Below are 20,215 nucleotides of genomic sequence, written 5' to 3'. Positions count from 1 at the left end.
GTGAATAAAAGTACACTATTTTTTCTAGACATATTAAGTGTAGTTATGAAGTTTTAAAAATTCTGCACTTACTTCTATATTAGTAATAACTGTTCCCTTGATAATTTTTAATGATGCAATTTCACATGATGTCTTTTGAGGCAGCAGTCATGAATTGTGAAGCACCTTTTCATAGTTTTTAAATTTTCCCCCCTCCACCCATGCAAATACAGTTAGCTACATTCAGAAAGGAATAAATCAGCAACTTTGATTGCTTTCACATCACTTTTAAATTAATTTGTAATTCATTGTGGGTAATATGGAAACACTGCACTGTACATATACAAGAGGGCTTGTAGTTATCATATGAAGAACATGTTGCCACATAAGAATTCCCATTACAGATCAACAGGATGAACTGCATAAAACTTCACTAACCCTCAAAAAAGAACCATTAAAATTGCTTTGGGGAGCTACGCTGTTTCCTTATTTGTACTTAGACCTAAAGCTCAGTTAAGTCAACTAACAACATGTACCATTTTATTTGCTAGAGATAAAATAATACATTGATGAGCAATTTTATTTTCTACTTCACCTTTTATGTTGCCAGGTTCCATATCTAGTACCATCTCACAATCCTGCAAAGCACTGTCCCAGTCCTGCAGTTTGATTTCTGCTTGAGCTTTGTTATTATACACAGCTGCAGTTGGTATTACTGATATACTCCTAAACAAAGGGAATATTGACCATATTAGACTCACAGTCAGAAAACTTGAATCTAGAAACACATCACTACTGGAAGCTGATAAAGGTACTATAACAGTATTAATACTGGTATTCTAACCCCAGTAGTGGTTAGAGACTCCCTCCTGTGAGACCACAGGTAACCTATCCACCAACTAGATTTACTGTCTTCAGAGGCCTGTTGCTTGCCAGGGCTTAGACCTGAGATGTTGCAGAGAAGATGCTGTGGCTCATCTGTCACTTAGACTACTACCTCTTCCTGCCATCCACGTAGACTCCAACAAATGAAACCTTTGAGAGTATAAAGAGCAACTACACAGCTCTGGGGGTTATGATGAAGAGCATGGGAGGTGGGAACACATGGGATTCTCCCTGATCTTGCTTGTAAAATGGAAAGACTCAGGTACCAGTGGATGAACTGTCCAGGTCAATGTCTGGCTGCAGGGCTGGTATTGTAGGTAGGGCTTTAGCTTCTGTTACAACATGATCATCTCTGAGGAATAAGGACAGCTAGGATGCACACAACAAAATGGTGTAAGGGAATTTTTGCCAACAACATCGCTAATGTTGCAAGGACCCTAAGATGTGTTCACTGGGAAGATTAGCAATGGAAGTGCAAGGGAGACAGCACTCTGCAACATACTCACACTTTCCTTGTGAGAAAAACATGATTGAGAACAATCTCAAATGCTTGTCCACAAATGAGCAACACATGGGAAACAAAAAAAGAATAAAAGGTCTCTGCAGCTATGATCCCAGTGGGAAAACGGATATGGTGGGATAATCATGTGCATGCTCTTTAGAAAGGCTAGGAGGGTGAGGAAGAAGTAAAGATACATTCTAGCCTAAGCAGTGATTAAATGCGTGAAGGTTTGTTTTGGAACAAGCAAGAGACTGACAAGCCAGTCAAGAGAGCCAATGGGTAAGAATAAGAGGTCAGACTCTATGTTTTCCATTTTAGCCATATACAGATAATCCCTTCAGATTATTAACAATTCACTCCAAAATATTTTACTTAAATAGTCGTAACTCTAAGGAAACAGATTTCAGATAGGATTAGAAAAGTGACCAGTTAGAACAGCATGCTGTCAATATCATACATTTCAGAAGGCATACAGTGCCCCATGGGGATCAAAAATGGAAAAACTCTCCATTAGAAAGGATTCTGCCTATCCTTAGTAATTAGTACCTTATTTATGTTCCAAAAGCAGACATTTTGACTTATTTTTATATTATGTATTTGTATTTTATTTATTGTATATGAAATACAGCTATAGACTTTTTTTATGTTTGTGTAAAAAAAACAAACAAAACAAGAAAGATCTTAAAGCTGCAAGTCAAGAACAAAAAAACCCCCATCACACATGAAATGCCTCAGTTAAGCAGCTTGTGCTCTATGAATATCATTACAAGCATGCACACACACACACACACACACATATCTATCTCAGCAATCGCCAGGTAGATTTTCATAACCCTGCCTCTTTCAGTGACAATATGAATGATTCTTCCTAAACATAAATCTGTTAAATATTTATTTTATTGCTGCTCCACACTACTTCTATTCATTGTTTTCTCCATACTTATCTGCACTGACCACAAATGCCTTAACATTCTCATACTTTTTTCATAGCCCATGAATTATCTTCACGTTTCATCTCACAGTAGTGTCATAGCATTACCCTCCATTTACACCGGTAATTAATACCCCAAGATTCCCATAGATGCTAAATTTCTAAATGACAACTTTGACACTTCTGATTTCTGGGTTTTTTTAAGTCCTTACCATTTCAAAGCACAGAGTTAAATTACATTTGTAAGTTATTTAGTTTCTCAACACTCTACTTATCCTTTTATTTTTGTAAACATGCCCTTGAATCTCAGTGGTCTGAAAAATCTGAAGAAGTTTGTGACACCTGCAGATTGTATTCCATCACTATCTAGCCCCTTCTCTTCCCAATAAATAAAAATTAGTATAACGATGCATCAGTGCTTTAAATATTCTTCTGTCAAATCCTTTTGTCCTTGTGAAAATAATTTAATTTTCACTAGTTGCTTCAATAACAAGTTGGTTCAATTACATTGGTCTAAAAACAACATTCACAAGTAAGAGTCATTAAAATAAAAGAACACAATAGCATTTACTCACCGAGTGTAATATGTCACTGCTTCCATATAATCACCAATGGCAAAGGCTTCATTGCCCTTTTCTTTTTCACGAGTAGCAATAAAAATTTTCTCTCTCTTTGTCAGTCCTAGCAAAAAATATTTCTACACAACAAGAACTAACAACTTGCACAGATGTAATCAAAACACTCAGATAAAATACTTTGAATCTCATAGTCTGCATTTTTTAAAAAAGCACAGGGCTAACTAAAAGACAAATTTGAATTTCGTTTTCTGTAATAAAACATTAAATTCTTCTGACAGGCACTCTGATACAATTCATAGTGCAAGAAAAAAGCAGTTGACTTACCTCTACCATTCATTGATAATACCAGATATATGCTTTACTTCTTTACCTAGTGCTCTCAACTAAACACAACATAAACATTCTTACTGTTTATTAAACAAGACTAAATTTTTTTCAAACATGGCTTCAAGCTCACTTGATGATCTAACAACTTTAAGCATCTTTACGGGCTGAAAAATGAAGGCACTTTAACTCTGATACACGTATTGATACTCTACAACACTATTACAACTAAAGAAAAATTATGTTTCTAAGGTATTACCAGTTGTGTCAATTTTCTTTTCAATTACAGGTGGACTTGGCCTACTGAAGAATCTTGCTTTTGAGTTACCTTCTTCATAGTCTTCATCAATTTTAGAACATTCCTTTTCCACATCAAACCTTTAATTAATAAAATGACAAATTCAATAGTGCTTCATAGCAAGACTCCTCAGCTGACAGAAAGGCATACCGTATTTCCATTATAAACCCAAGGAAAAGATATACAGGCTGTGTTCACTTATCTGTGACTAACAAAAATCTCTGCCTCACCTCCTCAAAAAAAAAGACATCTTCCCCCAAAAAAGACAATGGTAAAATTTAAGAAACAGTATCATCAGGCTCAATCCTAGCCCTATCAAACATCTCTATCAGCCTTTGCCAAAATAACTAAGAGACAGCTTCAAAGCAGTTTATACAGTAAACCTGAGATAAGTAGTCTCAGGCACTTGCAAAGCTACTCTGAAGCAGCTTCTGAAAACAGTATTTAGGAATGTATAGCGAAGAAATATTGCTGCCCTAGTACTGTAAAACAAATATAAAAATAATAAATTCTTACACTAGAAACATTATTCTTACTGCTTTTCTGTGTAGGGCGTAATGAAAAATAGCCTTTCCTTTCACAATAACCTTGACAATATGAATAATTTATTTTGGAAATCGAGATAATATTTTGAAAATTTATCCAATTCAAAACCTTTTCACATAAGGCTAATTGTTCTCCATTTTGAATCTGATCTTTTGCTAGCTTACTTTTACCTAATTATTATAAATTAACCACATTTCAAATAAATATTTGAAAAAATAGTATTTGGAAAAAAAAAAAATAACCCAAACATTTTGTTCAGAAATTGCCTAAACAATTATTTGAAAGTTTTGAAGTTATCGTCGAAACATTTTAAAAACATGATATGCTTTAAATTGGAAAATGTCTTTCAAACAACTCTGCTTCAGTATACTCATAATCCAAAATAAATACACTCTATGGAAAATTCACAAACTGTATTATTATCAGCATGCTAAAGCACTTAAAGACTTTGTACATAAAAGTGTAAACAAAATCTGCACAAGATTACTTTGGAAAGATACAGTAGCAAGGTTAAAGAATAAACAATGAAAGAATAAATTGTTGCAGAAATTATTTTTATAACCTATTTTCTTCCTTCACATTTGAGCAGGAAGACAACAATTTGTGAAAGATACATGCATGAAAATAACTGATATGCAAAACTTATGCAGAACAGGGCTTTTATAGGGGCTCTGGGGTACAGTTTCATTACCCAAACCCCACAATATCTAGATTTAGCTCCCCATCTACTGCACTAGAAACTTCTGCCTCCTCACTCTGATTCTACAGCATCATATTCCAAATTTCAGGAACTACAGTAAAGCTTCTACCATGTAAAACACAAGTGTGTGCTTTTCAACAATATGGGCACCAACCTGCCACGTAACTTGGGAGGGTAATATGCCACCATTACATGATGCGCAGCGTCTTTGTAACAGAGCTCCATCCATTCTAAAAATAGTTACTGGCTAAACCTCTGTTATGTGTAATTGCATCTGAGTAAACTGATGCACCTGCCTGAAGCTCATTCTTTGAGGTTAGTGAGGTTCAGTGCAGGAGTAAGTATTCACCAGTTTTGTTTTCAATTTAGAACCATGTCTTTAGGTATAGAGAAGTCCAAATTTATAAGTCCATGTTAAATAACCCAAGAACTGCTTTCAAAAATGTCATCAATTAATTAATCAGTTTTTATTTATTTTTCTGCTGACTTACTATATTTCACACAGCTTGTACAAAAGCATAGACTAATTTGTTCTCAGCTGTTAGCAACACATGTTATTTGCATTTTAACAGAATATTTATTAAGAAAAACCAAAGTTTCATCAGTGTTACACTTGCCTGATATTTTGCATTTCTGCAAAATGCATCAACTGTGTTCCCTAGTTAAACAAGTAAGTAAAATTTATTAAAAACTGAAATATAAGGGATTTAACATACTTGTCCCATTCACTGTAATCCCGTGGTATGTTTTTCTTGCTTCTTTGTTTGTTTTTCAATTTTTTGTTCTAAAAGAGAAACAAACAGCCAGCCTGTAAAACAATTTGTTGCAGTGGAATTCACAGTGGGTTTTTTTGTTTCTGCAGTACATATTTTCCTAGTAACCAACACTATTTGTGACTAATCTCAGATCAGTCTTGAAAATGTAATTCATCTTGGTTCAAAGAAAATCTTGATGCATTTCAGGTATCATTGTAATTTGAGGACCTCTTCAGTCTCACTTGTTTTGTCCACTGTCCGGTTATACATCACAGTGGCACTGAGTAAAACCTTCTAATTAGTATCTTGTGATGCCATCTTCCCAACCATCTTCCACACAGGAAGGGAGAACTCAGTCTTGGGGAAACCCAGCCTTGTGATGAGATCTTTGACACTGAGATTGAATCAGTAACCCGTTTTAGGCTTCCCTTTCCCAAGAGAATTCAATGCACAGATTTTGGTAGTCCCTGGAACACTCACAACAAATTTGCAAATAAATGACTTCAAAGTAGTGTCTGGACTTCTTTTGACCATTTATCACTTCACTGAAGCCAATTCCAAGATTATTTACATTCATTCTCGATTTTAGACAAGATCCATCATTGAGGCTTGCCTTACCTAAAATTTATCTTGAGGACCTTCCTGCAACAACCAGTTCTGACAATCAGATTTGACTGCCTTGTATCTCAACCCATCTCCTACGCTAATGGAGTCTATTTCCATAGCTGTCACCTTTGGCATCTCTTCTACCTCTCCTACCTACTGCTATGTCCCTCCCTGCTTGTTGACTTCAAAATACTTAATAGCAAGGTGTGGTTCCAAACAGGTATTTCACAGTGGAACAGCCAGTTCAAAATATTCCTATCTACCCTGTCCTGGCCATTCATTCCTCCTCTTACCTTGCAATCCAGCATTCACTGAGTTAGACCAGTGTAATTCTTTGTAGAGTTGCAGATTTAAAATTTTCTGGGTTTAAACAAACAATCTGATAGAGATCACAGTACCACCCCCAAATATTTGTACCAGTTCCATTCAGCATGTGATAAACTGGACCAAAGAAATGACCAGAAATGACCAGAAGCTCCATAAACCTGCTTTACCAGACACTGTAACAAGGACATACTTCTGCAGCTGGATGTAAACACCTCAATTTACATAATGCAAATGTGACCCTTCCTGTAAACACTTCTGACTATCTATAATGTTAGGTTACACGAACTTTTGTAGTATATAACTCCAGAATTAATGTTATGTCTTTCAGGAAGCTAGACAAAATGACAAATATGTTTAGTGATCAGCACATGTTTAGAGGAGGGAGCTCCTAAATATGCCTTCCTGAAACATGAGTTATCATTATATATCCATCCAGGTTTATATTATAAATGTACAAATTTAATAAATATCAAGTAGTTTTTTCCAAACCAGAAGTCCTTAATTTAAATAATCAAAAATATTGAAACTCTCAGAAGAAAGTCTCATAAGGTACTTATACTAATGCAACTCCAGCTTAGGGAGAGAACTATAGCATGTACATTTAAGGAATAAGGCAGAAACACGGACTCAAAAATCCACAATTTTAAAAACTCCACGTCTCATATTTTTGAAATAATTGTAATCAAGTTGTGGTTCCAACAGAGTCAGGAATTTCTCGATCAGTAGTATTTCAGAGCATCTCATCCAAGAGGCTTTGATGAAAAACGTACGCTTGCATGCTGTGGAACTTGAAAACAAAAAATCTCTGTGCTTGTCATGTTTCCTGCCATAATTCATAAAGCATGAATCCCACTGGGTTGGAAGCCCAGTGAACACCTTCTGGACCAAAGATGAACACACAAATTGGCTTCAGTACAGGTGACACAACTTGGCCTTGGTTCTCCTGTGGGCCCTGTGTGCTGGCCTAAGACACTACTATTCTATGTCAGCTAACCAGTGTTCGTTTTCAGTTCAGAATATCCAAAACAACATGAAGGCTATTGTTGGGGAGGATGAAAGTTTGGTAAGAAAGTTTCACAGGTATGTAGGCTTGGCAGAAAGATCTCTGAATGTAGAAACTGGGGATGAGATAGAAATGAAAGCACGTTTTGATATAGAATAAAAGATGTTTTGCTGAAACAGTGATCGCTGAGTAACTGAGAAGGCAAAGGTTGGAGATGAGTTGGAAGGAGATTTTTAGGAGTAGGACAAAGGTATGTGACTACAAAGACATGTTTTTCACCAAGTAAATAAGTCTCAAGAAGAGAATAAGTAAATAGAAAACATGTCCTTACCAAAAAGAGAGATATGGCAGGCAAACAAGAAGTGCTGATGTAGCAAGAAGAAGAAAGGTCTGAGAATTTTCCACTGTAAGCTTAAATTGTAACTTACTTACTCTTGTGATTGGATAATAATGACTACAATATGGTGATGGTAGTAGTTATGATAGGCTATAGGCAAATGTAAAGGTATTGTGTATGGTGCTTATTGGTTGTTATGTGTCAAGATACTCTGCAAAGAATATATAATGCTTTGTAACTTGAACAGAAAGCGGCTTCAGGTGTCCCTACAGCTGGAGCTGGCAGCTGTAGGGCTGGCTCTGCATACCCACTCCCTGAACTGCTGTAACTTCGCCTATGCAATAAACAGCTTTCAAGAGCCGCCTGAAGTCCAGACATCCTTTGTGAAACTTTCTCCTATAGGCTATTAGATCCTATCACAGTGGATTTTAGAACATAAAACTTGGAATGCATTTTGCATGCCCTGAGCTGTAGCATGAGGAGGTATTTGAGGACAGAAATCTTCCTGGAATAGTATTAGGAAACCATGTTTGGCCAAGGCACCTAAGCTGCAATCACACTCTTTTGAATATAAATATCTTTAAACACATGCTTTAATTCTCTCCTGGACAGAATGAGGCAGCAAAATTAATAGTTATGCAGTGTGGACAGTTAAGACTGTTCTGGGCAGTATGACAGGAAAACAAGGGTGTAAGACAAACTTCCACATTGTGTTATAAAGGGAGATATTGCATAAACTTAACTCTTTTTCAGTCCATTTTTGGAAAATCCCCCCCATGGATTCACACCGTTTAAAAGAAAACACTATACAGAGGTATAAACTATCAGTAGTGAATTGAAACTATACCTACATAAGGTATCAGCAAGAAAATCAGACTGCAGACAAAACAAGATGCTTCCATTACCAAACTTGTACCCATTAGTGCAAATCCACTGGTTTAGGGTCAATGATTTCCAGAATTGGATTCATTGAAAATGCTGAACTTTTTATGCATCAGATCAGATGAACAGTCTCCAACCAAGTAACAACATAAAATTGTGGAAGGCTTTGTGCATTTCATTCTAGCAGAGAGGATAAATTTATCACGATGACTTTAAACTTGATCTCCCTTATAAATTATATGATGCCAGTCGAAAAAATAATTATAGTCGTAACTGATTAGCCAAACATGTTTAAAAATTGTAGGATGACACACAGCTTTATCAGAAAAAAAGAAAAAAAAAGAAAAGCTGATTAGGTATATTATTCTTTTTTTTTTTGAGATTTCATGTTACAGGTATAAATTTAGTGTATGCTATACAAACAGCTTCTTTTTATTCAGTAGGGATTTAGTAGTGATTTAATTGTACTGCTGCATAAAATGTTTCAGGCTTCCCTTCACTCTTCCAGAACAGGTTACAATTCCTTCAGAGGCCATCTGCTTAGACAAAGGGAACGGAAATCACATACCACAGGTAAAGCATAAAGCTCTATCTAGGTTTCCTGGGTAATAATGCTAACACCTAAACCTTGTATGGAGAAAAAAGCTGAAGAACAACAGAAGAAAATTTGACCTGAAGACTGATGCACGGTTTAAAGGAGGAAGAAAAAAAAGTGAATAAATTTTTGTCTTTGAATGGAGAACACATCCTCTATAGTAACATGGTGTATCCTAGATTTCAAGACTCTCTCCATCATTTTATGCTTACATTCTAAACTGGATTTACTGAGTTGAAATGGTAGTATACCATTTTCTGTTCTAGTAGTAATACAGGACATGAATCAAAGATAAAGCTAGAGTGGCACACTCCCTCTCAGCGAAATAGCATAGTCAAGAGGAACATACATTGCAAAATATGAAAGAGTACATTAATTTAAAAAAAACCAAACACAAATTAAACCAAACAAAAGCACACTTCAACCCTAACCACTTACAACACATTCACTGGAATCCCCAGTCTCTTTGTATACCATGTAACAGAGACTGCCTAGCTATCCCAAATGTCTTGGTCCAACATCTATGTACCAAGCTGACAGTAAGAAGTAGTTTCTGACAACACAGGAACACAAATCAGGCATTTACTAATACATATTTATTCAAGAAAAACAGAAATTAGTAAGAAATATCATGACCTGTAAGGATTCCTTTGTAATATCTCTGACTCACAAACCTCCAAAAATAACAATGCTTAATGAATTTCTTACAGCAGTGTCCCAGAATTTCAGAGAAAATTTTGAGAATCAGACGGAAGCGATCCATGACAATTCAAAAAAATCCCATCCACGCCTACTTGTCTACCAATCCCTTCAGCAGCACTGTATTTAGTATTAGCAAGAAAAGCTGGCCAGAAAAAACTGATTTCAGGTAGATAAATAAATGAAAAAAAACCGATCCCAAAACATAAAGAAACTCCAAAACATAAGGAAATTAGAACCTAGGAAAAAATGTAAATATTTGTTCTGTAGTTACGAAGATTTGTTAAGTCTGCTTAAGGGCTAAATTAGGAAATATGCTCTATGACTGCAGTGGGAATACCAACACAAGGTATAAAATAAGTGGAATCAAAGGCTACATATACATTGGCATTACCCAATACAGAAGTGGCTACAGAGTAAAACAGTTGCTGCACAGAGTCTAACATCCATGTATGTGTTCCCGGGTGTTTATTTTGGACAAGCTCCTGACAGGCCCCATGGAACAAAAGCCTACTGGCAGCTGGAGAAAATCTCCTGGAATAATTTCATCCAGAAGGAGTCTAGTTTACATGCTTAAACAGTACTTTGAAAAATGAATCTAAGAACATAATAAGAGTGTTTAAGGAGATCTACTTTGGCAGTGAATTACTGATCAGAATTAAAATATTATTACAATACACATGCCAGTACTATGAAAGCATTTTTGTTTAAGAATTGGTCTCTTGAAAGGGAACCTAAAGGTTTTTATTTTCTGGTTAACAAAATAAATCTAGTAAGAAAGGCAAAATGGTAAGAAGTTCATACATATAAAATCCCCCAGTTTTACAAAAACCTGTAGTTAACACTTAAAATTAACACAAAAAAATGGAGATACCTGATTAGTGGGAAGGCAGCTGCTGGAACAACGAATGGGAGGCAAGTTATCTTGTCTTTCATTTGGTCTGTCTGTTCTCAGGAGCTGTGATTTCTTATCATCTTCATTCATTTCTGTCAGCCAGCTCTGAAAATAAATAAATAATATATTCTTACCTTAAAGCAGTAGAGAAATTATCCTTAAAAAGCACTACTCTTAATGGGGAAAAGCAATTAAGACAAAAAGCAATAGTGCTGTTTTGAATAAAAAGTGGTCTACAAAAAATCTGTAGAGCTAAAATGAGCAGTTTAGGTTCAGTGACATTAAGAAAGAAAATAATTTTTAAAACTCAACATAATCCTTTGATCCTTTCCCCTTTTAATCAAATAATTACATTCTACTTAGGCACAAGAAGAAGATTGATACATCACCATGATTATATTATGACCATTATAAATTAGACACTGTACCATCAGTTCACTATTAATTGCTTCCCATTCTTCAGCTGTGAAATCAGAAGCTGTGGCTGCAGGCTTATCTTTTCTCAGAACTCTGCTCCTGGGATCTAAATGCTCAATACGCTTTTCACAAACCAGTGTAAGTTCAGGGTAACATCCCTCTTCACCAGACCTTTAAAATGCACAGATATAAACGTTAACGAAAAAGAACTAAACTGCACCACATCCTCAGTATTTCCCTCCATGTGCAGTCACTACAGTGACTAAACAGTCACACTATTTTCTTGTTAAAACCCAATTTTACTATCATCTAACAACATTTTTATTAGAAAATTCCAGTTACCCTTCAAACTTTTTTCCATTTTTTCCACATACACAGTTCAAAATTATCACCACAGTGCTCATAAAAAAGAAGCTTGTGTCATTTACAGCAGAAGTTAAACAGGCGTGGCATCTGAAATTACCAGTCAGACAACATTGATTATGAGAGAACCAAAACAGAGTGGCAGCACTTGACAAAACCCTGACATTGAGTTACTAAAACCTTTTGGATGGCTAAGTAAGGACTTGGATTTCTAGTGTTATCATTGGGACACTTTGAGCATAATTACTTTAACCTTGTACTTTAATTTTTAAATTAGAAAGTTACAAACAGGTTCAGACAAGTAAGAGTATATAGAAAAGGGTTCACTCAAGTTTTACTGAGCAGGAATATAATTATTAATGAAGGTAAAGAAATACATTTACCTTAATACCCTGAGAATCTTTTCCAGGTGCTTAACATCTGTGCATTTTTCAATGAATTTGTAGTCCAGATGACTAATAGGTATTTGATATGTTTTAGTGGTTCCTTCACCCAGCAAAAATGGTACTGACTCATCACCCATAACTAAATACTAAAAGAAAAAAAAAAAGTATTGATTCTGTAAACGTTTAGTTATATTTTGAAATAATGCCAGTTTAAGGAATAAACTTGTTCACACTCCACCCTCTCATGCAAGCAGACCTATAAAAGAAAAAATACCAGATTTGAAGGTCTGATCACATGGACTGTCCCGAACAGAGGTTTACTGACAGAAGTATGAGATACGCTTTGTAAGAGTATGCAAGTCTACTGCTTCTGCAAGGCACAACAATTCATAAAGACCACGTAAAGAAAAATTGCCAATTTTTGCCTACCTCATTCTCTGTTTTATTAAACACCTGTTTTAAGCAAGGGGGATAAGCATAAAGGAGAAGATAGTGGAGGACACTCCTTTTTTCAGAGGGAAGACATTAACCAGTGCAGGGTATCTAAAGGAACTAAAACTTTTGGCTTCTCTGTAGTCAAAATAAATCAAATTTTCTTTCCTCACTAACTGCATTTTCTGGGTCTCTGATTATATCACAGCACTAATCTGAATCTTTTCCAGTAAGTCTGTAACTGATGAAGTGAGGGACTCAAATGGGACATTTCTGTCTCCATGTACCTTTGATCTGCTCATCTGCATGTTTTTCTATTTTGATCACAAGCTCTATGGAGCTGAAATTCTTTTTTTCCCCTTTTATATAGTGTATGAAGCGATCAGTTATTTTTAAGAAATACAGTAAGGGCAACTAGCTAGTATGTGATAATAACTATGTGTAGTTATAAACCAAATTAAAACAATTGTGTTCTAATGTCTTGCATAATTACACATACTAATTTGTAGTTACACAAAAATGTTTACAATACACTATCACTTAAATAATAACTGGTCATAATTAGGTGTTGCATAGAGATTCTGCCCCAAGACTTTACACTTTCAGTACTGGAAAAGGAGTAACACGCACGGGAAGCGGGACAAATGCAGGAAATAATTAAAGAATAATAAAGAACTCATCACCACCGGCGGTTCTTCCCGTTTATTCCCATGGCCGTGAGGCAGCTGCCCAGCGTAGCTCTCGGGCACCGCGGTGACCAGGACTCCGCGGCTGCTCGGGGGCACAGCCCCGGCACAGCCCGGCGCGCCCCTCTCCAATGCAGCTTCCACACACATCCCCCAGCCCGGAGTCAGGGATTTACCTCGAGCCGGCACCCAAGGCTCCCCTCACGCACCGCCGGAGCCGAGGCAGCGCGGCCGGCCCGTGTCTAGCAACTGTTGCTATGTACAACATGGCGGCAGGGACACGGCTCTGCCTTCCCCAGGGACGGCCTGGCGAGGCTCCCGCAGAGCCCCGCCGGGCTCCAGCAGCGACACCGGCGCCGCCTGTCGTTTTCCGGCACCCACCTGCCCGGTTGCCGCGCTGTCTCCGGGACACGGACGCGGCCCGTCCCTCGCCGCAGCGGCGGGCCGCCCGTCCCTCGCTCAGGCCGCGCAGGCGCGGCTGGGGTCAGGGCTGAGAGAAGCGCCTGCCGAGGGCCGGCAGAAATACCGCACCTGGCGGTGCAGCTCTAATACGCATCATCCTTGTGTTTTTCAGCGTAGTATTTTACTCAGCGGAGAGCAGGTGGTCCCTCTCCCAACGCCGATGTCCCCAGGCGCCCACACCACTGCTGCCCGCCAGCCCTGCACTCCCCCGGCGCTGCTCTCCAAAAGCAGGTCCGTGTCCTTTCCCGAGAGCAGCGCCTTTGGCAGCCAGAGGCACCCGGCGTGCCCACAGAGGGGCCACACCCGCCTCCGTTTGCTGGAGACCTTCCCACCCTTCTGAGCAGACGTGTCAGTAGCCGACCCCTTCGTTCTGCCATGCAGGCACAAGGTGCACGCTGTGCAGGCCAGGCTGCTGAACTGATAGCAACTGTGTAGTAAAAAAGGTTATCATTTATACCCGAGTGTATCTGGTTTCCAGGAAAAAAATCTAGTCTTAATAGCATAAATCAGATATCTAAGAAAATCTTAACCAACAGCTTCAAAACAACATCTCAGAATGCTTCTTTTATCCCTATAACAAGCCACTGTAGTTCATTTATAAGCCATCATACAGTCATGCAGACCTTAAAAAAGACATTATTACAGTGATGAGTTCAGCACATTATCTCAACAGCACCATTAGCACCATCAAAACAGAGATCAGGCACATACAATCCAGCAGTATGTCGTAGTACACTTCAGTGGTATTATGTAACACACATTCCAAATGGACAGATGCAAAAAGTTTTGGCTCATCCTCACAAACCCATCACTTATTACAGATTTCAGAAGTCATCTGAAAAGCAAAACAAGGCCCTATTTTTGGGATGCTACCCAAATTATCTTGGTAACACAGATCTAATTCTTTACTTGAATACAAACCTGTCAACCAGCACTTTGGAAATTTGTTTCCACATTGCTTCTTAATGTTTACCTTGCCTCCCCTCCCCCTCTTCTTTCGAGAGAAAGGATTATTTCCACACTTCCAGACATCCATACTTTTGACACATCCAATATTGGGTGCCAGAATTGGGTGCTTTGAAGTCCTTCAAAATTTTCTCTTTCGAGATCCAGATCTGTTTCAGACCTAGCCTTCTGTAGCCTTTTATTTCTTTTCAGTGGAATTTAATTCAAATCACAGTTATTTTATGCAGCTCACAGGAGTCCAAAGAACATTTAGCAAAGTTAAAATGCAAATAAAGTTTAGATAAGAGTAATGAAAACAAAGACAACTCAAAAAGAATACAATTATCACTGAACTTAAAAAACCGCATACTCTGACTACAATTTAAACAACAGCTTTAGAAATCTATTGCTGGAAGTTAATATAGACAAAATTTAGTATTACAGTAAACTTTAATATTTCAATCTCTTAAAACACAAATAAGAGTGTGCATTTACACACAGTTTTACAGAACAAAGTGACCAGAAAGATTACTTCATGAAGTCATTGTCTTCAGCAGAGATCATCGGGCATCAAAAACTACCACTGGAATAATGCAGTTAAAGAAAAAAATACATTGTGGTTGAAAAAAAGATGGGGGAGAGGAAAAGAGAGAGACTGTCTAAATCTGAAGTCACAACTATCTACATAAAGTATTTCAAAAGCCATCTTTAATAAGAGACTGAATAATATCAACAATTCACAGTACGTCACCCAGCAGATTATCATAACTTAATATATCATGCATAGAAAATGGAAAAAAAAAAGAGAAAGTGCCAGGAAAGAAATCAAGGTCCCAAATCACACTGCAGAGATTGTGCTACAGTAGTTTGCTCTACTGTATTGATTTTTGACTCTGAAGAATTGTTACATAATTATTTGAATCTTCCATTCTGTTTCCCCTTGTCTCCATCCACAGCTTCCCAAATGCATTCAAGTGCACTTGTAAAAGGATACATCTTTTTGTCCTTTTCTTGTACATTATTCTGTAGCCACATTCTCTGCACCTGATAGGATCTCTTGCCTTTATTTCATTTTCCGTATGACATTCTGATGTTATGGAGGAAGACAAACGAAGTGGGCAAAAAAAACCAGCATTGTTAATGCACAGATAACTTTGAAAAGTTGTGACAGTCAAATTTCTATTTGTGGCAAACACACAGAGCAAGTGTAGTGAATCTGTATCAAGAGGTGAATGATAACAAGATACCATGAAAAGAAGAAAAAGAGAAAATAAAAAGCAAGCTTCACTTACATTAAGATAAAAGAGAATCTTGCTAAAAATCACCCAAATATTACTGCACATAACACATTCCACACTTGATACTGGACTGTTTACTAATGAAAATTTCAGCTCAGCCCTCCAAAGCCCAGAGTCTGTTTTCTTAAAATACAAAATATTTCAGGGATTCCTGAAAATCACCTATTTTTAAGTTGTTACCTATCTATAGGTAATAGGTAGAATTTGACTACAGTATGTCAGTGAAAGCTGAGTGCCCTTACAGCACTATCAATAAAACAGGCAGAGATGGAGGAGCTCCACACAGCAATAAAAGCTGTAGGGAATTACTTCCACCACTGCATATGTACCCCATATATGTGTTATCATCAATGCATAAAGCTTTAAAGATCATCAGGATACACACTGCAGGATACTATTTGTACCTATGTACCCTTCAGTATAATAACTAAGTATCATTCATTATTAAAACACCAAATCTCCAGTAACAAATAATAAAAAAATCACTAATGTCTTTTCTTTACCTCCACAAATGTAAATCATTGGCTGCTGCTTTGGAGGCTGAACGTCCTTCTGTGAATCCATGTTCTCAACAAAAAACACACAACATGCACATTAGCTTGGGTTTGGGGTCTTTTAGTTTGTTTTTTTTTTTTTTTTCCCCAAGGTATACACCATCATTTTAATATCTCAATCTAAAGCTAACAGAAGATGAAATCACTGCCTTAAAAGTAAATACAAACAAATTCCATCTATATTTGATACACAGGACATGGGTTAATTCACCTTGAAAGAGACTTCAGAAAGTGACCTAGTTCAACTTCTTAAAAGCAAAGTAACATCAGGTTTCATAGAGCTTTACCAATCTGGTATAGAAAACCTCCAAAGATGAAGACAGCATGATATTTTCTATTAAACAGTATTTTAAACATTAAAGCCCAATGAGTAACATTTTCTTTCCTCCTTCCTGCCAATGTTAAGAATTTCCTTGCTGGAAGTGTAAAATTCAGTAATTTCTTTAATATCACTCATGTAACAATGGTGCTAACAAAGAAGATGAGCCTTGTCATCTTTCCTCTCCCTCTGACACACTAGCTAACCCAATGTACTTTTCATTGTTCTAAGTTACAGAAATCCTGGGAACAGACTGTGGGTAGAAGAGTAATAGGAATTAAAAAGTAAAACAAAACCCCAAACAATGAGGGGCCAGAGAGATGAAATTCCAGCCTTCGAATTCTACCAAATCAAGAGTGATAATTCAAGGCTACTCTTCAAACATCTCTTAATGCCCTATAACGGCTTTGATTGTTCAGACTTATTTGAAGACAAGTGTTTCTTCATAGCATCAGACTGAATAGTTACATATATTCCACAAACACTCTACCAAGCTTTAAGTAATCCTGTCCTAACATGTAAATGTACTTGCAGCCATGAATTTTAAGGTGATTACTGTACACAGATAAACACTTTGTTTTCCACCCAATGCAAGTCTAGAAAAGAACATTAATATTTCCTTGTAGGTTTTTTGAGGCTGCTGTTTTCTGTAATCCCGTTCTGTCTGACACAGAAGACAAGAATTCCTAACCCTTATGCCAGTAAATAGCCTTTTTGATGCTTCCTTATGAGAATGGCTCTCAGATGCTTTTGCTTAATATGACAGCAAAGATTATTTCCCTGATCTTCAAAGTTTGTTTCAGCATAAATTCAGCTGGGAAAATTACGATACTGAAAACAGGACAGGGACAGCTCATACTTTAAGAGTCTGATCAACACTTATAAACACATCTTGTTAAAACTCCCACATTATCACTCCATTTAAGAGAACTGGAAAGAATCCATTAAACTCTACAGCTTTCAATTATGCTACACCATAACCATAGTGGCACCTTAACTTGCATGCGCTACAGTTTTTTTGTGTCAGCACATTACAGTAAGATATGAGCAGTCACCCACTGGCACTGGAAAACAGCAGACTCTTCTAAAACACAGAGCTAAACTAAGGTGGATCACAGCTGTAGCTACATAACTTGGGTTAGTGCTGCTTGTGCTGCAAAATTATACTGCTGTTAAGGGCAGCAGTGAACTACAGTTATGTGTTTCGCAGGGAGGTGGTATAATTTAGCTGGCCTTCACATACCCTGCAACCCTAAGTGCCACCAAGCTGAGAGAGCCAACAGGCACAGCGATGCACCAATGTGTGCGGGTCATCCGGTCCAACCTCTGCTTAAGCGGGATCATTCTAGAACACATGACACAGGAGTGCACCCAGATGGTTCTTGAATATCTCCAGTGAGGGGGAGTCCGCAACCTCTCTGAACAATCTGTTCCTGTACACAGTCACCCACACGGTAAAGAAGGTCTTCCTCCTACTCAGGTGGAAGTTCCTGTGCCTCAGTTTCTGCCTGCTGCCTATTGTCCTAGTGCTTGGCACCACCAAGAGGAGCCTGACTTCGTCTTCTTGGCACCCTCCACTTCAGATATTTTTACACATTAATGAGGTCCCCTCTCAGAGCATCTTTTATGCACCCGTAAGAGAGGCCAACCCGCTCCTTCACGTCCCGCAGAGCCCACGAAGAAAGGCAGACAGCCCTTCTCACAGCCCACGGGTCCCAGGCTCCCCATCCCGCCCCAATTCCGACCTCCCCCACCGTCCCGCGGGTCTGGCACGCAGGAGCGAAGCCCACGAGGCTGGTCCCGGCCTTTCCCTACCCACCACAGCCACGCCACCACGGCCCAGCAGCGAAGGGAACACACAAACACCCGGAGCAGCCCCGCGCCGCTCGCCTGCTGCCGCAGCTCCGCCGGCCTCGCCGCCTCCCCGGCGCCCGATGATGACGAGCGCCCGGCGCCGGCGGAGGCGGACCGTGCGTCACCCCGCCATCAGGTCCGGCCTCCGCAGCATGAATAGTAATTAGGTGGAGAAAGTAATAAATATTCAACTATGGGTGTTAACCACCTGGGGGGAAAAAAAGAAAAAAAAAAAAAAAGGCACACAGCCTATTTTAAGGTACAAGCTTCCATATGAATAGCAGTGTCAGTTTCCAATGAAGAAAGTAGGCAGCTGCACGGTTAGGTAAAATCAGCCCCAAGGTAGCCGGTGTTTTCATTCTTTTATTTGGCTGTACCCAACATACTCGGGATGCAGAATGCCCCGCGCCAGGTCTGGTCATATGGCTCCGGAGTTTTAAACCACCGAGGTGTTTTACGTCAAGGTCCTCTCTGTTTTCAGAACAAGTTTACCTAAAATTCGTGGATAAACCCGGCATCTTGGTATTTTGATGTCGTGGTCGGTATCATATGTACCCACATGAAGCCAAACATACATATTACACATTTTAAGTGCAAGGTCCTATCACGAAAGAAATTCATTTGTTGGCATTTCCCGATGTGCTGAACTAAAATAGTGCAGGCAAGGTTTGAAATGACACCGGTTGCTCTATCACTGGCTCCACGCCGCTGGCGGTAGGAATTTTGAATCTTCGATTGACATTTTGTGGAATCAGATATCTTTGCTTTATTCTCCCCCCGCCCCCCCCCCCCAAAATGTTTAACGAATACTATGTTTTGCGAATATTCCAATTTAAACTACTAGATCATTCAAAGGTTCTCTAGTTTAAGGAAAGGTCTCCTTCTGTTCCTGAATACTGAATAAAAATTGTTTCCTAAGCACTCAAATTAATACGGATGAGGTTTTATCAGTTGTAATTCATTGATGTTCTCCTACCAGCAAACCACCTTCATATATGACTTGTAGCTTACCTAAAACTAACTCGGGTAATAATAAATAGTTTTAGTTTTCCTAATTTTGTGTTTGAATTAAACGTAATGAAATCACAGTAATGACTTTAGACTTGCTTCTTCACACTGCTGTGTAAGAATAAAGCTAAGCATAACTTTTGGAGTGTCAGAATAAAGCACGGGCAAGAAAAAGAGTTTGTAAAAGGCAGAGGTATTAGGTTATAAGTTACTACTTGCATCCTCTTCTCCTCCACGGAGCCGCGGGTGTGGGTGCGTACCAAGAGGTTGAAACAGGAGAAAAACAGCCTGAACTCTATCTTTCCTGGTAAACGCATGCTAAGAAATTACCAACGTCTAAATAAGCAAAGAAAAAAAACCCCTGGTATTATTTCTCTAGGCTCGCTAGTATTTAAAAAATGCGTTTGTCAAACCGATAAATTTAAAAGGACTTACTAAGAATACCTCCATGAAAAATTTAGTTAATCCTGTGAAAATAATGTCTCAATTATTAAGAAAGAAATAATGTAATTGCTTTATTATTGGCTTCCTTTAACCATTCCCTTGGAAAAATAAGATGCTTTACCAGATCTTGAAGCTTCGGTTACTTCAGCCGTTTCCGATAAAACCTGCCCCTTACGAGAGGAGTGCTTTAGTAACTCCCATTCCC

The 20,215-nt window shown here is 38.3% G+C and overlaps 2 protein-coding genes across 7 annotated transcripts in view; both read right to left on the bottom strand.

Moving 5' to 3' along the window:
- The window catches only part of SPAG1 (sperm associated antigen 1), a 39,488-nt gene extending 25,462 nt beyond the window's left edge, over positions 1-14,026 (bottom strand). Inside the window, exons 1-8 of one of the 4 annotated variants that reach the window (XM_039548605.1) lie at positions 13,508-14,026; positions 12,006-12,154; positions 11,271-11,430; positions 10,822-10,947; positions 5,460-5,527; positions 3,459-3,577; positions 2,873-2,978; positions 575-705 (exon numbers count right to left, since the gene is read on the bottom strand). In XM_039548605.1, coding sequence (XP_039404539.1) covers positions 575-705; positions 2,873-2,978; positions 3,459-3,577; positions 5,460-5,527; positions 10,822-10,947; positions 11,271-11,430; positions 12,006-12,145 — 850 coding nt within the window. In that variant the 5' untranslated portion in view covers positions 12,146-12,154; positions 13,508-14,026. The other 3 variants (XM_039548606.1, XM_010404928.4, XM_039548607.1) reach the window with 3 other exon arrangements.
- Positions 14,027-14,623: 597 nt separating this feature from the next.
- On the bottom strand, positions 14,624-18,655 carry POLR2K (RNA polymerase II, I and III subunit K). Of its 3 annotated transcripts, none has more exons than XM_039548609.1 (4): positions 18,520-18,655; positions 16,335-16,398; positions 15,528-15,620; positions 14,624-15,116 (listed from the first exon to the last, which is right to left on the bottom strand). In XM_039548609.1, exons 2-4 carry the CDS (start codon positions 16,393-16,395, stop codon positions 15,094-15,096), a joined length of 177 nt encoding a protein of 58 aa, XP_039404543.1. In that variant the 5' UTR covers positions 16,396-16,398; positions 18,520-18,655; the 3' UTR covers positions 14,624-15,093. The 3 variants fall into 3 exon arrangements, with proteins under 3 accessions (XP_039404543.1, XP_039404542.1, XP_039404544.1); XM_039548608.1 differs by having other exon boundaries at positions 18,524-18,654; XM_039548610.1 differs by lacking the exon at positions 18,520-18,655 and adding an exon at positions 17,948-18,049.
- Positions 18,656-20,215: the final 1,560 nt, after the last annotated feature.

The sequence above is a fragment of the Corvus cornix genome, chromosome 2 (genome assembly GCF_000738735.6).
Source record: "Corvus cornix cornix isolate S_Up_H32 chromosome 2, ASM73873v5, whole genome shotgun sequence".
Taxonomy (NCBI): Eukaryota; Metazoa; Chordata; class Aves; order Passeriformes; family Corvidae; genus Corvus; species Corvus cornix.
This window is presented reverse-complemented; position numbering and strand designations above follow the sequence as displayed.

What these genes read in the sequence shown, in the direction of transcription:
- POLR2K (XM_039548609.1), bottom strand. Translation starts at nt 16,395, where the DNA reads ATGGATTCACAGAAGGACGTTCAGCCTCCAAAGCAGCAGCCAATGATT. An exon ending in AATGATTTACATTTGTGGAG is followed by an intron (nt 15,621 to 16,334) that starts GTAAAGAAAAGA and finishes CCATAACATCAG; the next exon opens with AATGTCATACGGAAAATGAA. An exon ending in CAAGAAAAGGACAAAAAGAT is followed by an intron (nt 15,117 to 15,527) that starts GTATCCTTTTAC and finishes GCATTATTCCAG; the next exon opens with TGGTAGTTTTTGATGCCCGA.